Source organism: Hordeum vulgare, chromosome 3H (genome assembly GCF_904849725.1).
Source record: "Hordeum vulgare subsp. vulgare chromosome 3H, MorexV3_pseudomolecules_assembly, whole genome shotgun sequence".
Taxonomy (NCBI): Eukaryota; Viridiplantae; Streptophyta; class Magnoliopsida; order Poales; family Poaceae; genus Hordeum; species Hordeum vulgare.
In genome coordinates, this window is record NC_058520.1 from 16,453,978 (window position 1) to 16,479,491 (window position 25,514).

General features: G+C 43.3%; 1 protein-coding gene across 6 annotated transcripts; it reads left to right on the forward strand.

The window, feature by feature from the left end:
- The first annotated feature begins 3,065 nt into the window (after positions 1-3,065).
- On the forward strand, positions 3,066-6,793 carry LOC123442592 (protein FAR1-RELATED SEQUENCE 5-like). 6 transcript variants are annotated; one of them, XR_006630489.1, is made up of 7 exons: positions 3,066-3,172; positions 3,371-3,662; positions 3,870-3,967; positions 4,263-4,953; positions 5,028-5,484; positions 5,621-5,908; positions 6,018-6,793. XR_006630489.1 is itself a non-coding variant. In XM_045118681.1 (6 exons), exons 3-6 carry the CDS (start codon positions 4,892-4,894, stop codon positions 6,243-6,245), a joined length of 1,035 nt encoding a protein of 344 aa, XP_044974616.1. In that variant the 5' UTR covers positions 3,069-3,172; positions 3,371-3,662; positions 4,263-4,891; the 3' UTR covers positions 6,246-6,793. The 6 variants fall into 6 exon arrangements, 2 of the variants coding, with proteins under 2 accessions (XP_044974616.1, XP_044974615.1); XR_006630491.1 differs by having other exon boundaries at positions 3,371-4,067; XR_006630488.1 differs by having other exon boundaries at positions 3,371-3,967.
- The last annotated feature ends 18,721 nt before the right edge of the window (positions 6,794-25,514 follow it).

The following is a 25,514-nucleotide window of genomic DNA, read 5'->3' on the forward strand; positions in this document are numbered from 1 at the left end:
TCCTTTTTGTTTACATTTGAAATAATGAGTTTCACCCTGATACATTACAAATTCACTTTCGTGGCTACTATTTCAAAATTCGAACTTACATTTCACTTTTCACTGGCTTGCTTCACAAAATAATATCTATTTCAGTTGCGTATTTTTCAAATAATCTGTTACACTCTTTTGAAATAGATTGTTTCATATTTTCAAGTAATCAATTTTACACTGATACATTACAATTTTATTTTTGTGGTTACTACTTGCCAATTTAGAACTTACATTCCATCTTTCACTGGCTTGTTTTACAAAAAAATATATATCTCTTTCAATTACATGTTTCTTAAATAACCCATTTCATTATTTTTAAATAATTCGTTTCACATTTTGAAATAACCAGTTTCGCATTGATACATTACAATTTTCATCTTTTGTAGTTAGTATTTCACAATCCTGAACCTACATTTTACTTTTCACTCACATGTTTCACAAAAAATATCTATTTAAATCGAAATTGTTTTTTTTCACATACAAAATGTGAAACATTGAAATTAAAATGTGTTAAAATTGTCTCCAAGATTGGTCTAGTTAGAAACGCCTTGCCACCGGGAGTTAAATTATATATATTTTCAAAAACAAACTCATTAAAGATACGGATGCTTTTAATTGGCTAAGATAGAATAAAGCCAAGGATATGTTTGCAAGGGAGAGATAAGAGACATATGCATGCATGTCCTTTTCTGATAAAAAGTAGTACTATGGGTCCTGTTAGACTGATAAAAATAGTACTATGGATGCTTAAGTGGGATCCACTAGATGTATTTTGTTCGGTATAATTTTGGAATAGCAGAATAATGAGAATAAAACAGTAGCAGCCGCACAAATCTTGATGCACATGTAAATGGAGATGGATTTTTGTATAGCGGAATAATGAGAATAAAAGAATTCTAGACATAAAACCTATATAAGAATGTAGAAAGTTATTATATAGCGAAATAATAAAAATGATCATGCACACTTAAACGTAAATGTTTATATGTTTGAAATAAAAATTTCATCCCATATTATAAACTCCCCTTTTTATGAAAAAATAGTCATTGTTTCAAAAGAGCTCGTGTGGTAAAAAGAAGTTGCTCGTACGTTTCAAATTATATGGTCTACAAGTTTAAAACCATCAAGTATTTTCTTAAAACTGAACACAAAACGAAACCTGAAAGAGAACTAAAAGTAAAAAGGTCATACCCTAAGAAAAAGAGAAAATGGGAAATTATAAAATGAGTAAAATTAAAACAAAACGCAATATTAAATAGAATCCGAAATCAAAATAGGAATAGGGAAATATCTGAAAACAGAAGTTTCATGTAAAACTTTGGGAAACAACACTATTCAAAACTAACCGGGGGTGGGGTGGGGTGGGGTGAAGGGATCACATGGTAAATAGGATTCCCAAGTTGCAACATACAAACCATTTGAGATAAATACACACAAAATTGTCAAAAATGACCTTACATTTTCGGACGGAGGGATTACGTCCTAAATGGGTATAAATATGAATAAGCTTTAAGTAGATGTTGTATAAATGCATAAATTGCATTTATTCTGAATTTAAAACTTTATTTATGAGAATAATGGCTGGATATGTACAACCAATTAACTTGAGGAGAGCTCAACAAGCACCAACTGTTTAAAAGATGGCCACCATCTGTTATTAGATTATTGTTCTCCCAACATTGGCCCATGTAACAGTAGGTGGAGTTCTATCAGATTCCTCCTATAGTAAATTAAAAAAAATCTTGGTCATGTATGCGCACCAAGATCTTGGTCATTACAGTTCTCCCAACATAGATCTTGATGCACATGCTATCCCAAATGATGCTTAACCGAACCAAAAATTGTTCCTAAAGGTGTGACAATTAGGATTTATAGGATTTCTATATTTGATAGCTTGTGTAATCAAACCAAAAGTCCACCAGCATTGCTATGTGTGTAATCCAAAATCAATAGTGTAAATCTCCAATAAGTAAAGCTTTTGGTGGAAAATCTCATGTTCAAATAATATAAGTGTAGCCACTGTAATTTTGTTCTCTCATATTTTCGTGTCACGTCTCATGAGCCACTAGTTATGACCCAGTCTAGTAAATTCATAGATTACTTCAAATGACTATTCCCGTGAAGAATAGAGAAGATAACTGAGCGGATTATGAACCCAAGATAGAAGCACAATGTACACCGTCAGCTAGATACCATATAGTATGATTGTATTTGGGTTATGCTATTTGCACGCATCAACACAACGGCCCCAAACTAAAACAGTACTCTAGTGATTCCATGGGGTATTAAGTTGATCCTACTGTTCTTGAAGCTAGATACCATATACTATGATTGGATTTGGATTATGCTAGTTGTACGCATCAACAGAGCGACCCCAAACTAAATGGTCCACTGATTCCATAGATTATGAAGTTGATCGTACTGTTCTTGAATTGGCTGGCGCGATCAGGGCCATTGGAGAGGCTTGATCCCGCATGGTCTGACAGTCCTACGGATCAAGTGAAAATGACTTTGGCACATCAACACAACAAGAGTGCTTTGTGTGCTGGAACACACTCGGATATATAGGACTGGTAACCCGGTGAGTTTGTGCGACGCCCACAAAGGAAAAACAAACTTATATGTCTCATGTGGAATTGATGAGAGTAGCATATTGCTTATCTTTCTTAAAATTCCATGCACGTTTTCCATTTCTCAACCCTCATGCCAACTTCTCGATGCCTCACACTCCTACTCTAGGAGTCACATAAAGGAGTATGCCAGGAGAGTGGCGTTTTGGTGGCCGAGCGGCCTGCAGGCCGGAATCTCGCGCCGTCTACATCAACGATAAGATCTGTGCAGCTATATATCCCTGCATTTATACGATGACTGAAAAAACAAAATACGCTGGTGCCGTGTCCAGACGTGCCGCCATTGTACGTGGGTGGGGGCACGCAGACATCCGCCAGCACGTAATGTGCCTTGTGGGCTGGTTTGAAAAAAATAAAGAGCAGCTGCCGGCCAGTGTGAGTGCTGCCTTAAATGCGTTTTGGCCCATCCCTTCACACACACCCCGCAGCCACCTTCCCCCCACACCCTGCGCGCAGCTAGCTGGAGCCATGGATGGTCTTGAGTTCTTCTACGAGCAAGCAAGATCCAGGTGAGGAAAACTAATCCCCCCCCCCCCCCCCCCCCCGCATGTAATTTCCTCCTTATCTTGCGTATATAGTTAGGGGGATCTATTTTTTTGGCAGTGGGATTGTGTTTGTTGGCTCCGTTACGATCTGTTCGTGGTTGCTTGCTGCTACCTTCTTCGCCAGATCTGACCTGGGGAAGATATTGGTTTTCGTGTTTGCAGGCTGATCCCCAGGATCGATGCAGGTGATATTTTGGCTGGCGAGATCGAAGGCGTCGAGTTTGTGATTGCTTCGATCCAGGAATGTCGTGAGCGCCCACCTGCTGCGCTATCTTTTCTGAACCATGAGTGGTGGCAGCAGTGAAGAGAAAATCCGAGATGAGTGCGAAAGTGAGGTCATTGTTGACTCTAACGATGCGGCTCATCTGTCCGCGCCCGTTGAACATGTGGTAGAAGATGGAGATGCAGAGGGTGTCGTCGTCAACAACTCAAATGGCTCGTGCTGGACTCGGCGGTAATACGCGCACATCCCAAGTCTGTGTCTTTTCCTCTTTTTTGTGCTTTAGTGCAGCGATGCTACCCATGCTTAGGATTGTCCAATTTTTTTGCATTTGCACCCTGCACATGATACCTTGTTCTCAAAAGGATCCTCGTATTTGTCTCTGTATGTCCTATCACAAAAAAATGTTGATGTGCATTACGGAAAAACAAACCCCTGCAGTGTTAGGATTGGGAAAGCTTCGGAAGAGAGGGATGCAAACCCAATCAGAGTACCTGCGCTGGAGGCTTCTATGCGAGCTTACGCAGACAATAATGCTGGTACTGTCGTTAATCCGGCACTCGGGACTAGCTTTGATTCTGTTGAAGAAGCATACGAGTTTTACAACCTGTACTCTTGGGAGTGTGGGTTTGGCATTAGGTACGCCAAAAGCAGGCTGAATGTTCATCGGACAAAATGTATGCAGGAATTCGTGTGTGCATGTGCGTTAAGCGCGATTAACTAACCCCCCCCCCCCCACCCTATTGAAAAAAGAAGATTGAATGCATTTGTTAAAAACCGCATAAATCCAAGTTTGTTGATGTCGTCCTTTTGTTTTTTGTGAAACATCTGTAGGGTAGGCCGTTGCAAGCGAACAGTCGCTCGACGAGGTCTCGCTGCTTAGCACTGATGTGTGTGCTTAGGTCAGAGGACAAAGGTTGGTACATATGCGAGCACAAAGCAGACCACAACCATGCGCCGTCGGTCAACTGTATGGAGAAATTGCACTGGAAGTCGCACCGGCATATAGATAGGTACACAAGGGACCTAATGAAACAACTTAGGGAGAACAATATAAGCCTGAGCAAGATTTACAGCGTAGTGGGAAGTTTTTTCGGATCTGTGAAGCAGGTGCCATTCACAAAAAGGTCTCTGAAAACTCTGTGTGGAAAACTTAGCAGAGAGCAGTCGGAAAATGATGCCACAAAAACAATAGAGGTGTTCAATGCAATGCGAGCTGAAGATCCTGAGTTCAAATATAGTGTACAGGTTGATGATGATAGTCGGGTGAAGACTTTGATGTGGACAACAGGGCGGAGCATCGAGCAATTTAAGTGTTTTGGTGATGCTGTCACATTTGATACGACGTACAAAACAAACTTATATGATATGCCGTTTGGTCTATTTGTTGGTGTCAACAATCACTTCCAGAGCATTATTTTTGGTGGGTTGCTGATGAACGACGAGAAAATCAACACTTTCAAATGGATATTCACGGAATTCTTTCAGATGATAGGTGCTCCGCAACCACGGACAATGCTCACAGGTAGTAATAAAAAATAACAGTAATGTTTTTTTCTCTCATCCGTCCTGACAAAAAAACATATGCTTCCTTTTCAGACCAAGCCCGTGCAATGGAGGTTGCAATAGACGATGTCATGAAACATACAACCCATCGATGGTGCACATGGCATGTCGTGAAAAAGCAAAAGAGTGTCTCGGACCACTGCTCGGCAAAGGAAGTGAATTCAAACAGGAGTTCAACAAGATGGTGCACCACGTTGTTAGTGAGAAAGAGTTTGAGGATGGTTGGGAGTGTATGGTTGAGAGGCATGGTCTACAGAAAAATACGTTTCTCACCCAGATATATGAGATGCGAAGGAAGTGGGCTAAGCCATATTTTATGGATGTCTTCTGTGCGAAGATGACCAGCACACAACGGAGTGAGAGTGCAAACCATTTGCTTAAAGGATATGTTCCACCAGGGTCCCCGAAGCATTTATTTGTCAGACAATACGAGAAGATGCAATTTGATAGAGATTCAGAGGAGAGTTATCAGGAGAAGAGAACAAAGCTGGTAAGCGAATGAATGATGTGCTGCATAATTATGTTATTCCTGCCAAAACCCCTAGTACATCATTTATTTGTGTCATGCTAAATGATAGGTCCTGATTTATAGAACAATTTGGTAATGACGTTTACTACGCATGCAGGGAGGTGTTATCCTGGCACAGAACCTCCCAATTGAGATACATGCATCCCAAATTTACACGAGGGCCATGTTTGAAAAATTCGGGGAGATGTTGTACGAGGGTGGCTCGTATGTCCTCACTGAAGTTGTGGCTCGGCGTGAGTACATTGCCGTGCATGTGAAGAAAGTTTCGAGGGACAAATGGTCAAAAAATGAATTTCTTGTCCGTGTGAACGAACCTGCTGACGAATTCAACTGCGAATGTGGGATGTTTGAACATTTTGGCATGGTGTGCAGCCATGCGTTGAAGGTACTAAAATTATTGGCACTGGTATATGTACATGTAAAAGGCAATCGCATGTGTGTGGGTGGGTGGGTGACCTGTTTCCTTTTTGACATTTGATCGTTATTGTTCCCAGGTCATGATCCACCTTGGTCTGCAAGAGGTCCCTGCCAAGCATGTGCTGAAGCGTTGGACAAAGGATGCAAGGGATATACTACCTCCAGAGTTCCTACGTTACCAGAAAGATCAGGGTCCTCTCAAGTACTCTTCCGGCGACATAACAATCTGCATCTCCTTTGCCTTGAAATTGTTAGGCTGGGCGACAGCAATGTGGATGCTTATGCTATTGCCATGGAACATCTGAGGGATGTCAAGACATTGCTGCAGCCGGTTGCTGCTATACGCGACGGCATGGGCTTATCTGATAGAGAGGGTGCCGGTGATTCTTCATGTTCTGGTACAGTACAAAAGCAACACTTTGGTGCGGCCCATCAGGTGCAGAGCTCATCGCAATGCTCGGATAGCTTTGGAGCACCCTCAAAAAAGAGGTTAGCAGGGCGGCCAACGACAAGCCGGGACAAAGCGCCATATGAACAACCAGCTAAGAGGACTCGGTTTTGTTCAATATGCCGTGGGCAAGGGCACAAAAGCACTACATGCCCCCAACATGGCGATCTCCCAAAGGCTCCGAGGAAGTCTCCTCGGTGCTCAAGGTGCAGCCTGACAGGACACAGAAGGAACACCTGCACCAACACATCAAGAGCAGATTTCTATGGTTGATGTTTTGTTTTGGATTTTATGCTTCATATATGCTACCATGCAACTCGTATAAACTGTTTGCGGATTTTAGTTAATCTATCTGTTTGTGGTACTATTGTTTGTATATGTAGCTTGGAATGTCTTGTTTTAAAATTGTCAAAACTCTTTATTTTCTGTGTTTTGAACTATTTTTGCTATGCTGACAACAACAAAAAAGAAAAATGTCATGCTTCTGTTCTCATATCACTGGAATGTCTTTCTGTTTTAGGGTAAACGCATGATAAAAAAAGATAGGTTTGGGGGACAATTGCTATGCCGAAAAACAGAACGGGCCTTGTGGCATGTGTTTTATTTGTAACGTTATCAAAAAATATGAACGGCCCTTTTTGCGGCTACCAGATTAATCGACATAAAAAAGTATTGGTCGGGAATAGGTTTTTTAAAAAAGGACATGCTTTTTTACCTGGTGTGTGTTTGTCTGGACCGGTCAATCCGCTGAATAGTGTCGGCGCACTGGCCAAATGTTGTAAACAGACATCAAATGTCCCCTTTGACCAAGCAACACCTACTGCACTTGCGGTGGACGAGCACTACTGCAGCGGCTGCTGGAGCTAAAGTGTTTTTCTACCACCAGCTGCACCCGTCGCACATACTTGCTCTTTTTTCATGTTTTTTGAAAGTATTTATAAAAATGAATAATGAAAGGTACAAAAAAAACGCGGAGGTAAAGCGGGGTTCAAAAATGTATGCATGTGCACAATATGATAGCATGTTTCGAAATGGGGGGGGGGGGTCCAAACAAATTAAAAAAACATTTGTTTCATGATATTAAGAATCGACAAATATCAACATGATGAGCGGGAGGTGCCCCTGGTTGCCCCTCGAACGAACTAAGGATGAAGATGAAGGCATGGCGATGCTGTGATGCTGCGATGCAGGGGAACCTCAACTATAAATACCCTACAAGTACCGGGCAATGGCTAGATTGTGAAAACGTTCGTCGTCAACGGTCGCCTGCCATAGCACATCTTGACTCTTCCAGATTCGGTGATGTGTACACGTCTCTCTGGCATGCTCTGCTCCTGAGAGCGACCTGCGGCTGTGTTGTGCCTCCTAGTATAGCTGTGCCCGCACTTTTTGCTGCTGGCGAGATACGGGTGTTTTCTTTGTTAAGTACGGTCGAATACATTCATGTACTACACACTTGCATCGATCACGAGGGCGCGTGGGCGGGGGTGATTTCGGCCTGCAGGTAGCTCGGCCACCAAAGACCATTTTCGGTATGCCAGTATTCAATTTTGACAGTGGCTACTATATTATAACTGATTTCCCTAGTGAAAAAGATAAAACCTATTGCAGATTTCAATCACATTGGTGTACAAGGTGTCAGTTTTGGGGTTGTGTTCATGAGTCACTGTGTGTGTGTGTGTGTGTGTGATGACAGTGGACATCAGAGAAGTGGAGAGGGAAATGGACAGGGTTGTCTTTAAAAGACATGAGGTAGGACAAGTTTGCGCATGATCTTTAATATCAACCACATCACTGTTGTGCACTTGCGTCTCCTATTGGCTATATACCATGTCGTACACACACCTCAAACAATAGCATTATAATTGTAGAACTACAAAAGGACAAATGCCACTTACATGCCTTGATTTGTGAGTTACAGGCTCATTAACTTACCGGAACAACATGAGGGATGGTGTTGCACTAGCCTTTTTAGCTTTGTTGATGGCCATAGTTTACATTACTAGAAACTCTGCTACTCTAGCACCATTTTACTCCTCCATTGGAGAGTAAACCCATCGAGCTCGTGAAATACTCAGATGTCATGGAGGATTTCAAATTATCCTATGAACAACACTGTACATCAACAAACTTAACGGGACAATCATCTTGAAATCGACACATGTTGATGGTGTTTTATCCTTCTGTACTAGCACAATTAATGTGTATGGCATTTGTCATTTTCTCTAGCACCAATGACACATGGGTCTACCTACTGCAAGGTCATCAAATTATCAAACACAAGAAGAACACGAGGGGGGTATTGCTAAAGAACCAGGTAGCATTATACACACCTATCCACGGTTGCTCGCCTGCACTACTAACCCAAAAACTATTAAATGCTACCTAAATAAACAAACTATGCAAGGCCCAATGCAAATTTCTTCTACCTCCATCTTGCATAAAACGAGCTCGTTTTCTCCTTCCCATTCTTCATATTTATCAACCCACATGCTAACTTGACTTACGAACACAATACAAGACCCATTCCTTTTACACCAATGCATTTCAAATCTTGATCGGTCCTACTCTTTTTTATTGATCTACATAAAAAAGTACGGGTCTTGTTGTTGAATCCTGAGACGGTATTTGTCCATGACAAGTGTAGGAGTATGAGTTATTGGGAAGGTAGTGAGGTCTAAACCCAAATATGGCATAGCTTTAAGGTTTGAAACAACCAACACGGACTAGAGTATCTTTTGCCTGGGAATTTTTATCACATCTAAAAGAAAATATCACAAAGACTTTCAGAACATGAGGGTCCTAGAAAAAATAGTGGTGCAGAAGAACTAGCCAAGACGCAAGATGGATATCTTGACCAATGTAAGGCTGAAGGTCTCCGCTTCATTTTAATTTTTCGTTGTTCCTCTGTAATATGTATCAGAATGGCTGCGATCTTGGAGGAATATAGGCATAGGTTAAAATCACGTGCGAAATATATGCTAGAGTGGATCTAAAGCTGTCACACGATTTGCATGGCTCAGTAAATCGCGGGAGATACCGCGGGCGATTGCGCCATTCCCTCCTAAACAGTTAAGCCTCACGGCAAAAAACACGGTCGTGATTTTAGTCTTTGAATATAACGAGCGATATGGAATGGAATTTTACCTCTTCGAAAGAAACAAAACAAATTCAAAATTCAAATCACTGCCATCAATGGGACACAAATAAATTAAGGTAGGGCGATCTCTAAAGCATAATTTTTAATATGCCAAATAAAAGTATGTAGTTCATTCACACTAATAGCGCACACACGGAATTCACTTCTTGATGAGTGGCATTTGCCATAACACGCAATATTTGGGCTGAAGCTAGTACCACTATCAAGTACCTTAAAAATAGCTTGTCAAAACATGCATCTAGCACTAAAATAACTACGTTATAGATTGCCAACGTATTTTCTTAAGATGGCATTAAAATGGAAAAAAAGATTGCCAACCTATTTTCTGAAGATGACATTAAAATGGAAAAAAAGATGCCTCTCACATTTACATTTGCTAGCTCCTCCCCCCCCCCCCCCCCCCCCCCCCCGTTGGCAGGATAAATCTCATAGACTGTGTGGATCGGATCAGCTAGGGTTTCTGGTAGTATATAGGCAGTGGCGTAGCTAGGGGGTGGACAGGGTGGTCCATGGACCACCCTGGAATTTCCCCAAAGTATGTATATAGTGTAGTTAAAAATATATTTCTTTGAAAATAAATAAATGTATGTAAATATTTATATTATTGGACCACCCTGGCACGCTGGTCTGGCTACGCTACTGTATATAGGATGGGTTTACCTTGCCCCGCACTTGAGGTGCACCCGCCGGCGTCCATCGGTGAGATGGTGACGGCGGCGCCGACGGAGAGATGTGGTGGCGCTAGTGCTTTCCGTGAGCACCGCGCTAACCCTAGATCGGTAGGGCGTGTAGGTGGGGAAAGTGGCGGCGGCGAACCTCGTGTCTCGTGCCCCAGCCCCACCTCTGTTAATATAGCGCGGGTCACAGGGGCCCACCAACCATAATGGGTTGGGCGCCCCGGATCAGGGCGCATGGATCAAGGGTCCGGTGGGCCGTTGGGCCCACGCGGAAGAGATCAACCTAACATTCTCCCCCTTGATCTCAACTTTTACTTTAACTTTATACTTTCTAGTTTATTTGTTCCATCACATATTGGTACATAGAGCATGTCTCATCGTCACAGCTTAATTGCCGATAGAATCATACAGCTACAATATACGTTTTGTTAAAAAACAAATTCCGTTCCTTTTGGGCCTCTTATGATCCAGGAATTATAGGCTTTCCATTAACCCCATGCCGGCTAACTGTTCCTTGAACACATTGGGTGGTAAGCCTTTCGTTAGCGGATCCGGAAGCATATCCTTTGTCCTTATATGCTTGAGACTTATAGTGTAATCCTAGATTTTATCTTTCACAATATAATACTTTATATCTATTGTCTTGGTAGCATTACTCGACTTGTTGTTGTGAGCATAAAATATTGTGGGTTGGTTGTCACAATACATTTTTAGTGGCCTGTGAATACAATCTACCACTTTCAAGTCGGGTATAAATTTCTTTAACCATATCACCTGCCCGGTGGCTTCAAAAACATGCTATAAACTCTGCTTGCATCGTGGACGATGCAACTACGGTCTGTTTGGAGCTTTTCCATGAAATAGCCCCTCTAGCGAGAGTGAACACGTATCCTGACGTGGATTTTCTATCATCTCTATCTCCCGCAAAATCTTGCGGTTGAATACCATTTTATCTCTATGGAATCAGATCTTCTATATGTTAGCATGACATCCTTTGTGCCTCGAGCATAGCGCAATGATTTCTTTACCATCTTCCAATGCTCTAGGCCTGGATTCTCTTGATATCAACCGAGTACCCCGGTGATAAAAGCTAAGTCAGGGCGGGTGCACACTTGTGCATATTGTAAACTTCCAATAGCCGAAGTATATGGCACTGCTTTCATCTCATTGATCTCGTACTGGTTCTTGGGATATTGGAATTTCCCAAAACTGTCACCCTTGACTATAGGAGCGGGTGTGGCCTTGCTCGCATGCATATTGTACTTTTTAAGAACCTTCTCTAAATATGCTTTCTGCGATAGTCATAAGACTCCATTTTCCCTATCTCGGTGAATTCAATGCCCAAAACATATGAATCATCACCAAGATCTTTCATATCAAAGTTTAAGGATACAAACTTCTTTGTTTATTGTAATAGACTAACACCATTGCTTGCAAGCCAGATATCATCCACATACAAGATTAGGAAAATGTATTTCCTATTTTTGAGCTTTGCATAGACACAGTTATCCTCAACATTTTCTGTAAATACAAATCTTTTAGTAGTATTGCTAAACTTTAGATACCACTGTCTAGAGGCTTGCCTTAGTCCATAAATGGATATCTTTAGGCGACATCCCATATCTTCCTTGCCTTCCATGATAAAACCCTTGGGTTGTTTCATGTAGACATTTTCTTCTAAATCTCCGTTTAGAAATGTCGTCTTTACATCCATTTGATGCAACTCTAAATCAAAATGTGCAACTAATGCCATTATGATTATGAAGGAATCCTTACATGAGACTGGGGAAAAAGTCTCATTGTAGTCTATCCCTTCTCTTTGTGTAAATCCTTTTGCCACGAGTCGTGCTTTATACCTTTCTATATTTCCATTAGAGTCATATTTTGTTTTGTAGACCCATTTACAACCTACTGTTTTGGCTCCTTTAGGAATATTTTCTAAGTTCCAAACATCGTTGGAACTCACCGATTTCATATCGTCTTCCATTGCCTCCAGCCACTTTGATGAGTGAGGGCTTCTCATGGCTTCTTCATGTGAAGTGGGATCACTTTCCATATGAACCAATTCTATGTTATAAACTTTATAATCAGCAGAAATAGCTAATCTTCTAGATCTGTTAGACCTTCTAAGTGCCTCATTCTCTAGCACATCTTCTAAAATTGTCTGTTGTCATGGTTGGAGTCACAACAGGTAGTGAGAAAAATGGCTCTTGAATCATCGGATTAGGTGCATGCACCCTCTTCTCCTCAAGATCAATTTTCCGAGCTACCATGCTCTCCCTCATCATTTCTTCCTCTAAGAAGACTGCATGTCTCGTTTCTACAAACTTTGTGTATCTTTCTGGACAGTAGAAACAAAAACCTTTTGATCTATTTGGATAGCCAATGTAGTGGCAACTCACTGTTTTGATCTATCAGGAAAGCCAATAAACATCTTGGCCTCAGCTTGGCACCCACACACCTTAAAGGGTTGCAAGGATGGTACTTTTGGGTATCCACAACTCGTACGGTGTTTTGGGTACCGACATGCTTGGTACTCTATTGAGAATGTGAATGGCGGTTTTAAGTGCCTCCATTCATAATCTCAATGGCAGGTTGGAGTAACTCATCATGCTGTGCACCATATGCATAAGGGTACGGTTATGCCTTTCAGCTACTCCATTTTGCTAAGGCTATTATGCCAGTTTCCAGCAAGAACTTTGCAAAAGGTCCAGGGACTTGGCCATATGGAGTGTGTTGACCGTAGTACTCCCCCGCCCAGGTCAGATCTCACTATCTTTATTCTTTTGTCAAGCTGATTTTCAACTTCAACATTGAAATTTTTGAATTTATCCAATGCTTCATTTGTTTCTTTGATTGGATAAGTGTAACCAAAACGAGAGTAACCATCCGTGAATGTTATGAACGAGTCATAGCCATCCGCACTTTTCACAGAAAATGGTCCACAAATGTCATTGTGGATGATTTCTAGTGTTTCGGTGCTTCGGTTTGCACCCTTTTTAATTTATTTTACATACTTTCCCTTAACGCAATCGATGCATTGTTCTAAATCTGAGAACTCTAGTGGAGGAAGAATCTCACTTTTAATTAGTCTTTCTATCCTCCCTTTCGAAATATGGCCCAAACAACAGTGCCATAACTTCGAGGAGTCGTGAGTTCTCTTTTTTCTTCTTTTGTTCTTTGTTCGACGAGGAATACTGCTCATTCACATTACACACGCAATGCACTTTTTTACGAAGTGATAACAAATAAAGCTCGTTGTGAAGTAAGGCAACACCAACATAAGCATTATTGTACCATATGGCACACTTTCCATGTCCAAAATAACACTCGTAATTGTCTTTATCTAAGCAAGAAACACTTATTAAATTTCTATTACATGAAGGAACAAATAGGACGTTTCTAAGAAAAAGATTGAATCCTTCAGCCAACTCCAAGGAGATGTTGCCGACAGCTTCAACTTCTGCTTGGACGCCATTTGCGACTTCAATACTTCTTTCTCTTCTTTGCATAGTCCTCGTCAAACGGAATCACTGTAAAGAGTTGCAACATGAACAGTTGCTCCTGAGTCAATACACCAAGTAGATTTCGAAAACTGTGAATAAAGGGATTCATTAACAAAGGAAACAATGTCGTTACCTCTCTTTCCCATGATGGTCTTTAGCCAGTCAGGGCAATCCTTTTTGTAGTACCATGTCTTCTTGCAATGGAGACAAGTGTCCCTGTCCACTGGAAGAGGCTTTTGCTGATGCTGAAAGTGCGAGGGGCATTTACCATGTGGCTTTGAAGGAGAACCTTCGTTGTTTTGACTGAAATTATTTTTCTTATTGTCCTTCACATAGTTGATTGAACCACCATGTGAGGCTTTTAGTCTGTCCTCTTCTTGGACACACATTGCTATTGTCTTTTCAATGTCCCATGTTTCAAGTGACATGTTATAGTTTACAACAAAGGTTTCAAACTCCTTTGGCAGTGAAGCCATGACAAAGTGGACGAGGAGTGTTGGTTTGATTTCCAGATCCGCATCCATTGGCTTGATCTTTACTACCGTGTTGCTCATCCGAAGGATGTGCTCTCTAATGCCATGGTCACCTCCAATGTAGTTCTATGTAACCAGCTGTTTTATCAACTAGGTGGCATATGTCTTTGAGGAGCCAGTGAACTGGATCTTTATATTTGTAAGCATCTCCCCTGCGGAAGTGCACTCTGCAATTGAGCCCACAATGGCGTTCTCAATTGTATTCTTTATAAATGCTAGACACTTTTTGCTGGCATTGACCCACTTTTGGTTGCTGAGGGAGTAGGACATCTCCACTGGAGCATAGTCCCTCTGCTTTCTCTCCCATACAACATCAGTGTCTTTTGCATCTCTCACTGGCTCTCGAGGTTTAACTGTTGGGGAACGTCACATGGGAAACAAAAAATTTCCTACGCGCACGAAGACCTATCATGGTGATGTCCATCTACGAGAGGGGATGAGTGATCTACGTACCCTTGTAGACCGTACAGCAGAAGCGTTAGTGAACGCGGTTGATGTAGTGGAACGTCCTCACGTCCCTCGATCCGCCCCGCGAACAATCCCGCGATCAGTCCCACGATCTAGTACCGAACAAACGGCACCTCCGCGTTCAGCACACGTACAGCTTGACGATGATCTCGGCCTTCTTGATCCAGCAAGAGAGACGGAGAGGTAGAAGAGTTCTCCGGCAGCGTGACGGTGCTCCGGAGGTTGGTGATGACCTTGTCTCAGCAGGGCTCCGCCCGAGCTCCGCAGAAACGCGATCTAGAGGAAAAACCGTGGAGGTATGTGGTCGGGCTGCCGTGGGAAAGTCGTCTCAAATCAGCCCTAAAACCTCCGTATATATAGGTGGGAGGGAGGGGGCCTTGCCTTGGGGCTCAAGGATCCCCAAGGGGGTCGGCCGAGCCAAAGGGGGGAGGACTCCCCCCCCAAACCGAGTTGGACTTGGTTTGGTGGGTGGGAGTCCTTCCCTTCCTTCCCACCTCCCTTTTTTTCTTTCTCTTTGATTTTTATCTCTATGGCGCATAGGGCCCTTTTGGGCTGTCCCACCAGCCCACTAAGGGCTGGTGCGCCACCCTTATGGCCTATGGGCTTCCCCGGGGTGGGTTGCCCCCCCCCCCGTGAACTCCCGGAACCCATTCGTTATTCCCGGTACATTCCCGGTAACTCCGAAAACCTTCCGGTAATCAAATGAGGTCATCCTATATATCAATCTTCGTTTCCGGACCATTCCGGAAACCCTCGTGACGTCCGTGATCTCATCCGGGACTCCGAACAACATTCGGTAACCAACCATATAACTCAAATACGCATAAAACAACGCCGAACCTTAAGTGTGCAGACCCTGCGGGTTCGAGAACTATGTAGACATGACCCGAGAGACTCCTCGGTCAATATCCAATAGCGGGACCTGGATGCCCATATTGGATCCTACATATTCTACGAAGATCTTATCGTTTGAACCTCAGTGCCAAGGATTCATATAATCCGGTATGTCATTCCCTTTATCCTTCGGTATGTTACTTGCCCGAGATTCGATCGTCGGTATCCGCATACCTATTTCAATCTCGTTTACCGGCAAATCTCTTTACTCGTTCCGTAATACAAGATCCCGCAACTTACACTAAGTCACTTTGCTTGCAAGGCTTGTGTGTGATGTTGTATTACCGAGTGGGCCCCGAGATACCTCTCCGTCATACGGAGTGACAAATCCCAGTCTTGATCCATACTAACTCAACTAACACCTTCGAAGATACCTGTAGAGCATCTTTATAGTCACCCAGTTACGTTGCGACGTTTGATACACACAAAGTATTCCTCCGGTGTCAGTGAGTTATATGATCTCATGGTCATAGGAATAAATACTTGACACGCAGAAAACAGTAGCAACAAAATGACACGATCAACATGCTACGTCTATTAGTTTGGGTCCAGTCCATCACGTGATTCTCCTAATGACGTGATCCAGTTATCAAGCAACAACACCTTGTTCATAATCAGAAGACACTGACTATCTTTGATCAACTGGCTAGCCAACTAGAGGCTTGCTAGGGACGGTGTTTTGCCTATGTGTCCACACATGTAAATGAGTCTTCATTCAATACAATTATAGCATGTATAATAAACGATTATCTTGATACAGGAATTATAATAATAACTATATTTATCATTGCCTCTAGGGCATAATTCCAACAGTCTCCCACTTGCACTAGAGTCATTAATCTAGCCCTCACATCATCATGTGAATTACATTGTAATAAATCTAACACCCATACAGCTTTGGTGTTGATCATGCTTTGGCCGTGGAAGAGGTTTAGTCAGTGGGTCTGCTACATTCAGATCCGTGTGCACCTTGCATATATTTACGTCCTCTCCTTTGACGTAGTCGCGGATGAGGTTGAAGCGTCGTTTGATGTGTCTGGACTTCTTGTGAAACCGTGGTTCCTTTGCTAGGGCAATGGCACCCGTGTTGTCACAGAACAAGGTTATTGGATTCAGTGCGCTTGGCACCACTCCAAGATCCGTCATGAATTGCTTCATCGAGACACCCTCCTTAGCTGCCTCCGAGGCAGCCATGTACTCCGCTTCACATGTAGAATCTGCTACGACGCTCTGCTTGGAACTGCACCAGCTTACCGCACCCCCATTAAGAATAAATACGTATCCGGTTTGCGACTTAGAGTCGTCCGGATCTGTGTCAAAGCTTGCATCGACGTAACCTTTTACGGCGAGCTCTTCGTCACCTCCATACACGAGAAACATCTCCTTAGTCCTTTTCAGGTACTTCAGGATATTCTTGACCGCCGTCCAGTGATCCACTCCTGGATTACTCTGGAACCTACCTGCCATACTTATGGCCAGGCTAACATCCGGTCTAGTGCACAACATTGCATACATGATAGAACCTATGGCTGAAGCATAGGGGACGGAGCGCATATGCTCTCTATCTTCATCAGTTGCTGGGCACTGAGTCTTACTCAATCTCGTACCTTGTAAAACTGGCAAGAACCCTTTCTTGGACTGTTCCATTTTGAACCTCTTCAAAACTTTATCAAGGTATGTGCTTTGTGAAAGTCCTATCAGGCGTTTTGATCTATCCCTATAGATCTTAATGCCTAGAATGTAAGCAACTTCTCCTAGGTCCTTCATAGAGAAAATTTTATTCAAGTAATCCTTTATGCTTTCCAAAAACTCCACGTTGTTTCCAATCAGCAATATGTCATCCACATATAATATTAGAAATGCCACAGAGCTCCCACTCACTTTCTTGTAAATACAAGATTCTCCAACCACTTGTATAAACCCAAATGCTTTGATCACCTCATCAAAACGTTTGTTCCAACTCCGAGATGCTTGCACCAGTCCATAAATGGATCGCTGGAGCTTGCACACCTTGTTAGCATTCTTAGGATCGACAAAACCTTCGGGTTGTACCATATACAACTCTTCCTTAAGGAAACCGTTAAGGAACGCCGTTTTGACATCCATCTGCCAGATTTCATAATCGAAAAATGCAGCTATTGCTAACATGTTTCTGACGGACTCAAGCATCGCTACGGGTGAGAATGTCTCATCGTAGTCAACTCCTTGAACTTGTGAAAAACCCTTTGCCACAAGTCGTGCTTTATAAACGGTCACATTGCCGTCCGCGTCCGTCTTCGTCTTAAAGATCCATTTGTTCTGAATAGCCTTGCGGCCCTCAGGTAGTACCTCCAAAGTCCATACTTTGTTCTCATACATGGATCCTATCTCGAACTTCATGGCTTATAGCCATTTGTTGGAATCTGGGCCCACCATTGCTTCTTCATAATTCGCAGGTTCATTGTTGTCTAGCAACATGATTGATAAGACGGGATTTCCGTACCACTCAGGAGCAGCACGTGGTCTCGTCGACCTGCGTGGTTCAACAGAAACTTGAACTGGAGTTTCATGATCATCATCATTAACTTCCTCCTCAACCGGTGTCGCAACGACAGAGGTTTCCCCTTGCCCTGCGCCACCATCCAGAGGGATGAGAGGTTCGACAACCTCGTCAAGTTCTATCTTCCTCCCACTCAATTCTCTCGAGAGAAACTCCTTCTCGAGAAAAGCTCCGTTTTTAGCAACAAACACTTTGCCCTCGGACTTGAGATAGAAGGTGTACCCAACTGTCTCTTTTGGGTAACCTATGAAGACGCACTTTTCCGCTTTGGGTTCCAGCTTTTCAGGCTGAAGCTTTTTGACATAAGCATCACATCCCCAAACTTTAAGAAACGACAACTTTGGTCTTTTGCCATACCACAGTTGGTATGGTGTCGTCTCAACGGATTTTGATGGTGCCCTATTTAAAGTGAATGCAGCTGTTTCTAATGCATAACCCCAAAATGATAACGGCAAATCGGTAAGAGACATCATAGATCGCACCATCTCTAATAAAGTACGATTACGACGTTCGGAAACACCATTACGCTGTGGTGTTCCAGGCGGTGTTAACTGTGAAACAATTCCACATTGTCTTAAGTGAGCACCAAACTCGAAACTCAGATATTCACCCCCACGATCAGACCGTAGGAACTTGATCTTCTTGTTACGATGATTTTGCACTTCACTCTGAAATTGCTTGAACTTTTCAAATGTTTCAGACTTGTGCTTCATCAAGTAGACATAACCATATCTACTCAAATCGTCAGTGAAGGTGAGAAAATAACGATATCCGCCGCGTGCCTCCACGCTCATCGGACCACACACATCGGTATGTATGATTTCCAACAAGTCACTTGCACGCTCCATTGTTCCGGAGAACGGAGTCTTAGTCATCTTGCCCATGAGGCATGGTTCGCACGTGTCAAGTGAATCAAAGTCAAGTGACTCCAAAAGTCCATTAGCATGGAGTTTCTTCATGCGCTTTACACCAATATGACCTAAGCGGCAGTGCCACAAAAATATGGCGCTATCATTGTTAACTCTAATTCTTTTGGTCTCAATGTTATGTATATGCGTATCGCTATCAAGATTCAATATGAACAATCCTCTCACATTGGGTGCATGACCATAAAAGATGTTACTCATAGAAATAGAACAACCATTATTCTCTGACTTAAAAGAGTAGCCGTCTCGCAATAAACAAGATCCAGATAAAATGTTCATGCTCAACGCAGGCACTAAATAACAATGATTTAAGTTCATCACTAATCATGATGGTAACTGAAGTGAAACTGTGCCGACGGCGATTGCATCAACCTCGGAACCATTTCCTACGCGCATCGTCACTTCATCTTTCGCCAGCCTTCGTCTATTCCGTAGTTCCTGTTTCGAATTGCAGATATGAGCAACAGAACCGGTATCGAATACCCAGGCACTACTACGAGAACCGGTTAAGTACACATCAATAACATGTATATCAAATATACCTGATTTTTCTTTGGCCGCCTTCTTATCAGCCAGATACTTGGGGCAGTTGCGCTTCTAGTGACCCATACCATTGCAATAGAAGCACTCTGTTTCAGGCTTAGGTCCAGCTTTGGGTTTCTTCGTCGGATTAGCAACAGGCTTGCCGCTCTTCTTTGAATTACCCTTCTTGCCTTTGCCGTTTCTCTTGAAACTAGTGGTCTTATTCACCATCAACACTTGATGTTCTTTACGGAGTTCAGACTCTGCGACTTTCAGCATCGCAAACAACTCGCCGGGTGACTTGTTCATCCCTTGCATGTTGTAGTTCAACACAAAGCCATTATAGCTTGGCGGCAGTGATTGAAGGATTCTGTCAGTGATAGCTTCTTGCGGGAGTTCAATCCCCAGTTCAGCTAGACGGTTTGAGTACCCAGACATTTTGAGCACATGTTCACTGACAGATGAGTTCTCCTCCATCTTGCAAGCTAAAATTTGTCGGAGGTCTCATACCTCTCGATCCGGGCGTTCTTCTGAAAGATGAACTTCAACTCCTGGAACATCTCAAATGCTCCATGACGCTCAAAGCGACGTTGAAGTCCCGGTTCTAAGCCATACAAGACTGCACATTGAACTATTGAGTAGTCCTCCTTACGTGCTAACCAAGCGTTCTTAACATCCTGATCAGCCGTAGTGGGTGGTTCGTCTCCTAGCGCAACATTAAGGACATAATCCTTCTTCCCAGCTTGTAAGATTAGCTTAAGATTACGAGCCCAGTCTACAAAGTTGCTTCCATCATCTTTCAACTTAGCTTTCTCTAGGAACGTATTAAAATTCAGGGTGACTGTCGCGTGAGCCATGATCTACAACACAAACATATTCAAAGTGGACTTAGACTATGTTCAAGATAATTAGAGTTTAACTTAATCAAATTATTTGCTAAACTCCCACTCAAAAAGTACATCTCTCTAGTCATTTGAGTGGTTCATGATCCACTTACACTAGCTCAAGTCCGATCATCACGTGAGTTGAATATAGTTTCAGTGGTAAGCATCCCTATGCTAATCATATCATCTATATGATTCATGATCGACCTTTCGGCCTCATGTGTTCCGAGGCCATGTCTGCACATGCTAGGCTCGTCAAGCTTAACCCGAGTGTTCCGCGTGCGCAACTGTTTTGCACCCGTTGTATGTGAACGTTGAGTCTATCACACCCGATCATCACGTGGTGTCTCGAAACGACGAACTGTAGCAACGGTGCACAGTCGGGGAGAACACAATTTTTTCTTGAAATTTTAGTGAGAGATCACCTCATAATGCTACCGTCGTTCTAAGCAAAATAAGGTGCATAAAAAGGATTAACATCACATAAAATTCATAAGTGACATGATATGGCCATCATCACGTGCTTCTTGATCTTCATCACCAAAGCACCGGCACGATCTTCTTGTCACCGGCGCCACACCATGATCTTCATCAACGTGTCGCCATCGGGGTTGTCGTGCTACTCATGCTATTACTACTAAAGCTACATCCTAGCAAAATAGTAAACGCATCTGCAAGCACAAACGTTAGTATAAAGAAAACCCTATGGCTCCTGCCGGTTGCCGTACCATCGACGTGAAAGTCGATATTTTCTATTACAACATGATCATCTCATACATCCAATATATCACATCACATCATTGGCTATATCACATCACAAGCATACCCTGCAAAAACAAGTTAGACGTCCTCTAATTTTGTTGTTGCATGTTTTACGTGGTGACCATGGGTATCTAGTAGGATCGCATCTTACTTACGCAAACACCACAACGGAGATATATGAGTTGCTATTTAACCTCATCCAAGGACCTCCTCGGTCAAATCCGATTCAACTAAAGTTGGAGAAACCGTCACTTGCCAGTCATCTTTAAGCAACGGGGTTACTCTTAGCGATGAAACCAGTCTCTCGTAAGCGTACGAGTAATGTCGGTCCAAGCCGCTTCAATCCAACAATACCACGGAATCAAGAAAAGACTAAGGAGGGCAGCAAAACGCACATCACTGCCCACAAAAACTTTTGTGATCTACTCGAGAAGACATCTACGCATGAACCTAGCTCATGATGCCACTGTTGGGGAACGTCGCATGGGAAACAAAAATTTTCCTACGCGCACCAAGACCTATCATGGTGATGTCCATCTATGAGAGGGGATGAGTGATCTACGTACCCTTGTAGACCGTACAGCAGAAGCGTTAGTGAACGCGGTTGATGTAGTGGAACGTCCTCACGTCCCTCGATCCGCCCCGCGAACAATCCCGCGTTCAGTCCCACGATCTAGTACCGAACGGACGGCACCTCCGCGTTCAGCACACGTACAGCTCGACGATGATCTCGGCCTTCTTGATCCAGCAAGAGAGACGGAGAGGTAGAAGAGTTCTCCGGCAGCGTGACGGCGCTCCGGAGGTTGGTGATGACCTTGTCTCAGCAGGGCTCCACCCGAGCTCCGCAGAAACGCGATCTAGAGGAAAAACCGTGGAGGTATGTGGTCGGGCTGCCGTGGGAAAGTCGTCTCAAATCAGCCCTAAAACCTCCGTATATATAGGTGGGAGGGAGGGGGCCTTGCCTTGGGGCTCAAGGATCCCCAAGGGGGTCGGCCGAGCCAAAGGGGGAGGACTCCCCCCCCAAACCGAGTTGGACTTGGTTTGGTGGGTGGGAGTCCTTCCCTTCCTTCCCACCTCCCTTTTTTTTTCTTTCTCTTTGATTTTTATCTCTATGGCGCATAGGGCCCTTTTGGGCTGTCCCACCAGCCCACTAAGGGATGGTGCGCCACCTTTATGGCCTATGGGCTTCCCCGGGGTGGGTTGCCCCCCCCCCCCCCCCGGTGAACTCCCGGAACCCATTCGTCATTCCCGGTAATCAAATGAGGTCATCCTATATATCAATCTTCGTTTCCGGACCATTCCGGAAACCCTCGTGACGTCCGTGATCTCGTCCGGGACTCCGAACAACATTCGGTAACCAACCAGATAACTCAAATACGCATAAAACAACGCCGAACCTTAAGTGTGCAGACCCTGCGGGTTCGAGAACTATGTAGACATGACCCGAGAGACTCCTCGGTCAAGATCCAATAGCGGGACCTGGATGCCCATATTGGATCCTACATATTCTACGAAGATCTTATCGTTTGAACCTCAGTGCCAAGGATTCATATAATCCCGTATGTCATTCCCTTTGTCCTTCGGTATGTTACTTGCCCGAGATTCGATCGTCGGTATCCGCATACCTATTTCAATCTCGTTTACCGGCAAGTCTCTTTACTCGTTCCGTAATACAAGATCCCGCAACTTACACTAAGTCACTTTGCTTGCAAGGCTTGTGTGTGATGTTGTATTACCGAGTGGGCCCCGAGATACCTCTCCGTCATACGGAGTGACAAATCCCAGTCTTGATCCATACTAACTCAACTAACACCTTCGGAGATACCTGTAGAGCATCTTTATAGTCACCCAGTTACGTTGCGACGTTTGATACACACAAAGTATTCCTCCGGTGTCAGTGAGTTATATGATCTCATGGTCATAGGAATAAATACTTGACACGCAGAAAACAGTAGCAACAAAATGACACGATCAACATGCTACGTCTATTAGTTTGGGTCCAGTCCATCACGTGATTCTCCTAATGACGTGATCCAGTTATCAAGCAACAACACCTTTTTCATAATAAGAAGACACTGACTATCTTTGATCAACTGGCTAGCCAACTAGAGCCTTGCTAGGGACGGTGTTTTGTCTATGTGTCCACACATGTAAATGAGTCTTCATTCAATACAATTATAGGATGGATAATAAACGATTATCTTGATACAGGAATTATAATAATAACTATATTTATCATTGCCTCTAGGGCATAATTCCAACATTAACGGGATGTAGTTCCTCAAGAACCCAGTCCACCTCAGCACAGACAAAATCCATGTCTACTTTCTTCCTCCACTCAGAGTAGTTATCACCTGTGAGTGTCGGAACATCTTCTAGGCAATTCATCAGCTGGAAGCCTCCTGAAATCACAATGTAACTGAGATATGTATAACAATCATATGCTTTAATCTAACGTTGGTCAAATTAGACATACAACTGTCTATGCAATTCAAACTATATTACCGTTGGGCAAAAATAGAAATAAATGCACCTTCAGTTCTAATAATAATTAAACATGATTATGTTATTAACAATGTTAACAGAATCATATTCTCTTTTAATAAACAATCACTTTAATGTGCTCTTTAATTTCAATTCTATCTTAACTTTTATTTTCTTTGTAAAAGAGCACTAAAATAAATACTTCGCAGCGGAAAACGTGAATATAAAATTCATGTACTTTTTCTTCTTTGCAATTTTTTTTCTGTTAAAAATAAAATTCATGAACTTTATTATCCCTTTTATAAAATCCATGAACTTTTCTTTTTCTGAAAAAAAACTCTATTCTTTATTTTCAGAAACATTTATTTTTCTTTGCAGAAAAATTTCTATTTACTTTTTTAATTTCGAAACAAAATTTTTGTTGGAAAATTAATGCATAGAAAAGAAATATAAACTATTAGAAACTGCCTAAACGACTACACACACAAAAAAACAAAAAAAACTGTCAGCTTGCCCTCTGGGCTGAAGCCGGCCTGGCCCGAGAAGGCCTCCCGCGATTCTCTGGCCTGGGCGCAACTTCGGCCTGTTGGCCCACCGGCCTCAGGTGGGCCGGATCAGCTTCACTTTCGGCCCAAGTGGCCCGGCTGCTCTTAGGGTTTCGCTGGAGACGATCAGGGTCATCGGATCTAATCCGACGGTTGCTCGTCCATTTCGCGTGGGTTAAAAAAAGCCACAGCCACCCAGTGCAAACCCTAAGCCCATTTTTTCTCCCTACCGCTCCGCTCTCCTCCTTGCTGCTCTCACGCGGCTGAGGGGCTCGTGTTGGGGAACGTTACATGGGAAACAAAAAAAATTCCTACGCACACGAAGACCTATCATGGTGATGTCCATCTACGAGAGAAGATTTGGATCTACGTACCCTTGTAGATCACACAGAAGGAAGCGTTAAGAAACATGGTTGATGTAGTGGAACGTATTCACGTCCCTCGATTCGCCCCATGAACCGTCCCGCGATTCATCCCACGATCCGTTCCGATCTAGTGCCGAACGGACGGCACCTCCGCGTTCAGCACACATACACCTCGATGATGATCTCGGCCTTCTTGATCCAGCAAGCAAGACGGAGAAGTAGATGAGTTCTCCGGCAGCGTGACGACGCTCCAGTGGTGGTGATGATCTACTCCTGCAGGGCTCGGCCCGAGCTCCGAAGAAATCCGATCTAGAGGTAAAACTAAGGTGTATAGATGTGAGTTGCACGTGGCAAAATTTGTCTCAAATCAGCCCTAAATCACCACTATATATAGGAGGGAGGGGGAGGAGGCTTGCCTTGTGGGGCAAGCCCTCAAGGGTGCGCCGGCCAAGGAAGAGAGGAGGAATCCTACTCCAATTAGGATTGGAAAGTGGACTCCTTCTCTTCCTTCCCACCTCCCCTTCTTTTTTTCCGTTTCTCTTTGGTTTTTTTTCTTCTCTTGGCGCCAAGGCCCTCTTGGGCTGTCCCACCAGCCCACTAAGGGCTGGTGCGCCACCCTAAGGCCATTGCGCTTCCTCCGGGTGGGTTTCCCCCCTCCCGGTGAACTTCCGGAACCCATTCGTCACTCCCGGTACAATGCCGGTAATGCCCGAAAACCTTCCTGTAACCAAATGAAACCATCCTATATATCAATCTTCATTTCCGGACCATTCCGGAAACACTCGTGACGTTCGTGATCTCATCTGGGACTCCAAACAACATTCGGTAACCACGCATATAACTAAACTATACTAAAACATC